This window comes from Vitis riparia, chromosome 15, assembly GCF_004353265.1.
Source record: "Vitis riparia cultivar Riparia Gloire de Montpellier isolate 1030 chromosome 15, EGFV_Vit.rip_1.0, whole genome shotgun sequence".
NCBI lineage: Eukaryota > Viridiplantae > Streptophyta > Magnoliopsida > Vitales > Vitaceae > Vitis > Vitis riparia.
Window position 1 is genome coordinate 11,795,625 of NC_048445.1, and position 7,542 is coordinate 11,803,166.

General features: G+C 33.1%; 1 protein-coding gene across 1 annotated transcript; it reads right to left on the bottom strand.

Annotated features, from left to right (window-relative positions):
* Positions 1-1,027: 1,027 nt before the first annotated feature.
* On the bottom strand, positions 1,028-4,826 carry LOC117932772 (very-long-chain aldehyde decarbonylase CER1-like). The gene is made up of 10 exons (XM_034854098.1): positions 4,727-4,826; positions 4,387-4,610; positions 4,068-4,300; positions 3,762-3,981; positions 2,933-3,308; positions 2,721-2,828; positions 2,300-2,500; positions 1,991-2,092; positions 1,692-1,865; positions 1,028-1,416 (listed from the first exon to the last, which is right to left on the bottom strand). Exons 1-10 carry the CDS (start codon positions 4,784-4,786, stop codon positions 1,252-1,254), a joined length of 1,863 nt encoding a protein of 620 aa, XP_034709989.1. The 5' UTR covers positions 4,787-4,826; the 3' UTR covers positions 1,028-1,251.
* Between the last annotated feature and the right edge of the window lie 2,716 nt (positions 4,827-7,542).

Sequence of the window (7,542 nt, forward strand, 5' to 3'; positions counted from 1 at the left end):
GAATGCATTTGATTTGGTTTTGAAATGGATATGAGAAAGTTTGTTGAAAAGTTTGAATGTATTAGTTTTATGAAAATAAGTATATGTTATATCTCCTATTTGCAAGCATGATTGAAAATGTTTGATCCATGAAACTATATTGATGTTCCTTATTGAGCTTTAAGCTCATGCCCTTTCGTTGATAATTTTTTCAGTCACTCTCAGTTCGGGCGATGAGTGATGGCTATGCAGGGGAATTTTTCTTTGTTATGATTTTGGCTCAAACTTTATTGTGGACGTTGTTTAGATGTTAAAATTTAATTCCCTATTTAAATTATTTGATGTGCTAGGTGTGTTATTTTAAATTTTTGGTGAATATTCAATGCTATTTTAATAACATATTTGGGATTATAGATACAATATATCATAGATTAATCCATAAGCATTAAAATTATTAAGTTAAATGCAATATGATTGTTATATTTTTAGATGAAATGTTACTATAGGTTAGTCCTAGATGTTAATTAATAAGTATTATAAAAATACTTAAATTAAAGACTCATAAGCAACCATATCTTCTATAATCATTTGGAATAACGTGATATCATAACTCAAAGGTGATCGATGCATTTTATGCAACTTCTAATTATATCTATCCCTTATAGCTCATTAGCCAAATAAGTGTCAACAAAATGACAATATTGTCTCTTTTCAAAGTGTCACTAGAAATACATAATGTCATTGGTGGCACTGTATGTTTATGGTGACACATTGTAAAGGTCACAATATCTCTTCTCCTTAAAGTAAGCATCTATAATAATTACAAATATTTGTATTGAGAAAACCTATATGAATGGGAGAAGCTGGAGAATTGTAGCAATTGCAAATACATGTATAGGAAAAATACAAATATCAAACCCAATAATTAAAATTGAAAAAACAAGTTGGCATCACTTATTTAATTACTCTTTAGTTTCCTCTTCTCCACCAACATCTCCTTTTTTTTTTCAAATAATAAATATTAATGTTTCATAGGTAGACACAAAAATAACAATACTCAATTATGTCATCTACAGTAGGAAAAGTAAGGAAACAATAAAGTATTATAACAACTTGAAAAGCCAAATTAACATAACCAATATTAGTTACCCATGAAACACAAGTAGGTATTGAGTTTCATATATAATATAACAAGCTAAAATTATAGGATATCCAAGTTCAACAACACAAATAGATAGATAAAGATATTGGTTTAAGCATGTGATGATGTGATCATGTGGGGATCGTTAAAGGACGAAATCCATGTTGGAGACTAGCTTCCCATATTTTCTCAACGTTGAACATTGTGTTACCACACTCGTGCACATTCCATCCTTCTAATGCATGAATTACCCCAGCTACACGCGATGCACTCATTGCTCTTCTCGGCAACCAATTCTGTCACATGTTTGCATTACAAAAAATTTCATAAGACAAAACGAATAACATAAGTAATCCAGCTTATAGTGTATGATGATTGGTAGGTGTTGGAATTAATGCCTTGAAAGTTTCTTTGAAAGATGTCCTCTTCATTTGGCCCATTACCAAAAATGTTCATTACCCTTCACATTTTTTGCTCAACTTCTTTTCAATAAAGAAATGATTTTAATGAAATAAAAGATGTATGTAAAACATTGAGGTCTGTGAATGAGAACAAACATTAATTTACTAACCTCACAAGAGTCTATGTTCTTAAAAGACTTGGGAGGCATCATTGCTGGTGTAGTGTGGTAGAGGCAGTCTTTGCGCAACCTCTTTGGAGGGAATTGAGAAAAGGGAATGAATAATGTTCCTTTCGATGCTTTCATTTGTTCTTCTTTGGTCAATCCATCTCCAACCAGCCATATCTTCAAAATAAATAAATAAAATTAAGTTGACGATGGATAAAAAAGTAACAGAAATAAGAGTAGTAGCAGATGAAAATGAATCAAGTGTAGAAGGTTTAAAATAGTTGATAAATGATAAATTGTACCTTTTCGGTAAAACTTTTAGAAAGTAGTAATTTACTTTCACACTCAACATTCTTGAGCTTTGTGTTGAGTTGCTCATACTCATCCTTATGTGATGTGGCTACCTGAGATTCATTGTATGAAAAATCAAAACCAAGATTGGACAATGCTTGTTTCAGACCCCCGATTTGTCAATGCTAAGGCATTATTTCACAATTGTCAAAGTTAATTTTTTATTTTATTTTGCTGCTAATGTTCACCAAAAATAATTTCTTTTTCTTTCCCTTTATATATATATAGTAGCCATAATAATGCTTGTTAATTATACATACCTGGATATCCATTTGGTATAAAGCAGAAGCAATAAAATAAGCAACCTTGGTGAGGTTTCCTCTGAAGAGTACTTGAGTTGTTCCTTTAGGAATGCTATTTAGAACAACAGCTACTGCTAAGCTACTCCCATCCACCACCTTGATTTTGAGCTTAGGATTTCTATGGATATAAAGCTCACCATAACTATTAAGCTCATCACCCTGCAAAGTTTATATTTATTATTGGACAGTTTTATTTTATTTTTTCTAAAATTCACAAAATAATTCAAATTTTCAGAATGTAAAATTTTTTCAGAAGTCAACTGAAGGCCATAAAAGCTGTGTGTCCATGCAAGCATGAGGCAGAGATATGGAACATGGAGGTAAACACTTCCAAATGATCAAAAAGGAGGTAAATTGCCTTTTTTTTTTTTAAACTTGCCTGGTTCAAGAGACCTAAACTCAAAACTTTAATCCCTCTTTTGTCTGCTTTGAGTATGGCTTCTTCTATCAAACTATCGATGGATTCATTTCCCAATTTCAGGAGATACTACAATAAGAAAATAGAAAAGGAACAAAAAGTAAATAATATACTGAAGTATGATTAAAAAAAAAAACAAAAGAATAACAAGTTAACAATAAAATGTTGCTTACTTGTATCTTGAATTTTGGTACGACCCACGTTTGGACATTGACTTTGTTGAATTGATTCCTCTCAAGAATAAACGTATGACCATAGGTCCATGTTAGCATTATAGAACAACATGTCACTGGCCACATTGCCCATACATACCATTTGTATGTGTAAGGTTTGGAGGCTAAGGAGGCGAATCCTAGCCTCAGATGATAGATGGACTGTGGCGTTACAAGATGTGTCAAATGAACCACATGGGGCAATTGTTCAGGTCTTATAAGTGATTTTTCATATAACGCATCTGAAGATTTATCCATTGTACCATAGATGTAATCATAGATGGGCATAAAAAGTGAGTAATTGGTCCTGAATTGAGTGTGATGCAGAGAGTGATACCTGAGATATCAAGCAGTCAATCATTTCTTCACGCACATTTCAAATTGGAAAGAATACATTTATGGGATGAGCCACATAAAAAAGTAGAGATACAAGAATACATTCTAAAAACCATAAAAAATAAAATAAAGGAGAGAATCATGTTTTCATACCTGGATTAGGCTTTATTTAAAATTTGGTGGGCAACTTATGCAATTCCGACCTTAGAGCTTAAGTGGTAAATAATAATAATAATAATAATAATAATAATATTTTTTCATTTCCATCTTTTCTTAGCCAGTTATAATGTAATGAGTCATATAAAAACATTTACAAATAAATCGATTATGTGAAGTGAATAAATAGGAATTAGATATTGTGGGCGTTTTAATTTTTAGAGTACGTAAAAAAGATCATCGCAGTATTCTCTCTCTCAACACAGAAAACTATGTAAAAAGGAATTGGGAGACTTACGAGGGGGTATACATGAGGTACTTAAGAGGTGGAAAAATGGAGAATAGCATCTTAGGGATCAGCTCGAAATTGCAGTGTCCCATGTTGTTCATGAAATCAATATAAGAAATATAACCAAAGAGGGCTGCCATGGAGCTCTTTCTCATGAAAAATCCTGCTAACAGTGGTATTAAAAACAGTAGAAAATATGCTAGGTGTTCAGCAAAAGGATGGATGACAGCTGCCATGGAAACAACGATACGTCATATTCTAATGTAGTTAGTGGTTAATTAGTAACGGATCAAAGAGTAAATGATCAATTCATACAGGTGATGGGCTCTGTGACAATCGAGGAATGGTGATGAGAATGATAGCGTGAGTAAAGATAATGATGATGCAATGCTCTGTGTAACCAGTAGTATAGGAATTCAACAGGCCCCATATGAAGAAGAATTGTAAGAAGTACACCATCTGTTCTCCATAAGGGCATGTGAGCAACCCCAGGAAGTATCATGTAAACCACGTAGAATAGGATCCCATTCAACAATATTTGGTCATCCCTGCAAACAAAACACCACAAGAAAATGTGAATATTCATGCATGAAGGTAATCAGCCTGTGTGTGTGAGAGTGAGTTTCTGACAGACCAGTTGCTTTCCCTGTCAACTTGCTCGAATTCAATACTCTTATCAACGATCCTATTGTTGCCCTTAGCTGTTCGGTATCGAGCAAGAGAAATCCAAATCTGGTTGTGAAGTGTCCTCCATAACAGAAATGGGAAAAATAGAACGTAAACAGGGTCCCTCTCCTTCCCATCTTTGATTATTAATGTGTATATGCTATGAACTACCCATGGAGCCAATATCACATACTGAAACAACGAATAAAAGTAAAATAAAGCAGTAAAAAAAAAATAAAATAAACATTGAAGAGAAGGCAAGATTGTAGAGCAATCGAAGTGTGGCAAATCAGATAATAATAGTGTACCTTGAAGCTTCCAAGAGACTTCCAAGGCCAGTCAGTGAGGATACCTGGTTTGGAAGCCATGTACACTTCTATAATGTTACTTGCTTAATTTAGTTTGCCGTCTACAAAATTGGAGGGCTATATATACTGATTCTCTCTGGTGAATTTAAGCAGCCATTAATGCAGGCCTGAAACCCTTAGAAGGATACGATCAGCAAGTTGTTTGTGACCTTCACTTTCAAGGATAAAAGGACTTGTACAAAAACTATTTTTTACTTTTAATAAAACTTGAATTAAATTTAACTAGTCTTATATAAAGTGAATTAATAATTTTTTACAACATCAAAATAGGAAAATAATTTTTCAAAGCATGCAACTGGTTCAAATAATTTTATTTTATTTAAAAAAAAAAACTGTTCTCACAAAACAAGTTTTCAAAGCGTCTTGTTCTTAAAAAATATTTATTTATTTATTTTGGTTTTTCACCTCAAACAATTTTCAAAAGCAATCCTCTACCAATCTGTAGAAAATCTCGGCAAACAGGCCCTTATCTTCCCTATTTCTTATCCTAGTTTGGTGAAAAAGGCAGATTAATAACGGGCCTTATTTCTCAAATCTCAACTCTTGTGTGAGAATAATAAATGCAGAATTCAAAACCTTCCACTGTTCCAACCGTTCTAGGGCGAGGTGGGCACACTTATAATCAATACTTAGTGCTATGTTATTTTTGCTGCCCACTTTTTCAGGTTTGCATTTAGATAGTGTTGACAACACCTTTCAAATATTATCAAGCTGCTCTACCTGGCTATGCCAATGTGAAAGACATGGGATGTTTGTGCAAAAAACGCCAAATAAATAAATAAAAGGGAAAGCTATGGGATCATACACCAATTAGAAAAAACAAAGAAATAGATTTTTTTGAGAAATAAAAATTTTCACTTTTAAAAAAGGGTTTGTTACCCTTTATCCCCCAACCTGTAGTGTGTTTTGTACATTACCTCCTTGAGTTCAAAATCAAACCACTTCATCATTTATAATTGCATGCAATGTTCTTTTTTTAGAGAAGGTGCAATTTTTTGGATTGAAAGGCATGTGCTCTCTGCGTGATCAAGGGTAAAAGTGTCTTTTTTGCTATAAGTGAGGGCAAAAGGGTCATTTTTATTTTAAAATCCCAAATTGTAGCCCTCCTCTCCCACATCGACCGTTCCTCCTCCGTAGGTGCTAGTGAAGCCCCAATTCGAAGCCCTAGAATCCAAAGAAGCTAATATAGGGTTGACATTGACGAAAAGAGATGGAGTTCAACGGTTTTTTTTTTTCTTTTGTCTTCCAATTTATTTAAGGTTAAGGTTTTGTTTTGATCTTTTAGAAAATTTAAGGAAATTTTGGGGAAATTATAGAAGAATAAAACTCGGGCAAATTAAGGGTTAGGGTTTTTATGTTAGGGTTTAAATTTTTGTGTTCTGCTTCTAGTTTAAGGTTAGGGTTTCGTTTTCATGTTTCAGAAAAACTGGGGGTATTTTTGGTGAAATTTTAGGGTAATTTTTGGGGGCAATTTGGGGAAATTATGGGAGAATAAAACTTGGGCAAATTGAGGGTTAGGGTTTAAATTTTTATGTTATGCTTTTGGTTCAAGGTTAAGGTTTTGTTTTCATGTTTTAGAAAACTATGCATATTGTTGACAACACCTTTCAAATATTATCAAGCTGCTCTAGCTAGCTATGACAATGTGGAAGACATGGGATGTTTGTGTAGAAAAGGCTAAATAAATAAATAAAAGGGAAAGTTATGGGATCATACACCAATTAGAAAAAACAGATAAATAGATTTTTTGAGAAATCAAAATTTTCACTTTTAAAAAAGGGTTTATTACTCTTTATCCCCCAACCTATAGCGTGTTTTGTACATTGCCCCCTTGAGTTCAATATTGAACAACTTCATCATTTACAATTGCATGCAATGTTTTTTTTTAGAGAAAGTACAATTTTTTGGATAGAAAGGCATGTGCTCTCTGCGTGATCGAGGGTAAAAGTGTCTTTTTTGCTATAAGTGAGGGCAAAAGGGTCATTTTTATTTTAAAACCCCAAATTGCTACCATCCTATCCCGTGTCAATTGTTCCTCCTCTATAAGTGCTAGTGAAGCCCCAAGTCGAAGCCCTAGAATCCCAAAGAAGCTAATATAGGGTTGACATTGAAGAAAAGAGATGGAGTTCAATGGTTTCTTGTTTTTTTTTTTGTCTTCCAATTTATTTAAGGTTAAGGTTTTGTTTTGATCTCTCAAAAAAATTAGGGAAATTTTGGGGAAATTATAGAAGAATAACACTCAGGCAAATTGAGGGTTAGGGATTAAATTTTTATATTTTGCTTTTAGTTTAAGATTGGGGTTTCGTTTTCATGTTTCAAAAAAACTAGGGGCATTTTTAGGGAAATTTTAGGGTAATTTTTGGGGGAAATTTGGGGAAATTATGGGAGAATAAAACTTGGGCAAATTGAGGGTTAGGGTTTTGTTTTCATGTTTTAGAAAACTGTGCATACTGTTGACACCGTCTTTCAAATATTATCAATATACTCTAGCTGGCTATGACAATGTGGAAGACATGGGATGTTTGTGCAAAAAAAGGCCAAATAAATTAATAAAAAGGAAAGCTATGGGATCATACACCAATTAGAGAAAATAGAGAAATAGATTTTTTGAGAAATCAAAATTTTCACTTTTAAAAAAGGGTTTATTACCCTTTATCCCCCCAACCTATAGCGTGTTTTGTACATTACCCCCTTGAGTTCAAAATCGAACAACTCCATCATTTATAATTTCATGCAATGTTCTTTTTTTAGAGAAG

What these genes read in the sequence shown, in the direction of transcription:
- LOC117932772 (XM_034854098.1), bottom strand. Translation starts at nt 4,786, where the DNA reads ATGGCTTCCAAACCAGGTATCCTCACTGACTGGCCTTGGAAGTCTCTT. An exon ending in TGTCACAGAGCCCATCACCT is followed by an intron (nt 3,982 to 4,067) that starts GTATGAATTGAT and finishes TTTCCATGGCAG; the next exon opens with CTGTCATCCATCCTTTTGCT. An exon ending in TATACCAAATGGATATCCAG is followed by an intron (nt 2,093 to 2,299) that starts GTATGTATAATT and finishes AATGAATCTCAG; the next exon opens with GTAGCCACATCACATAAGGA.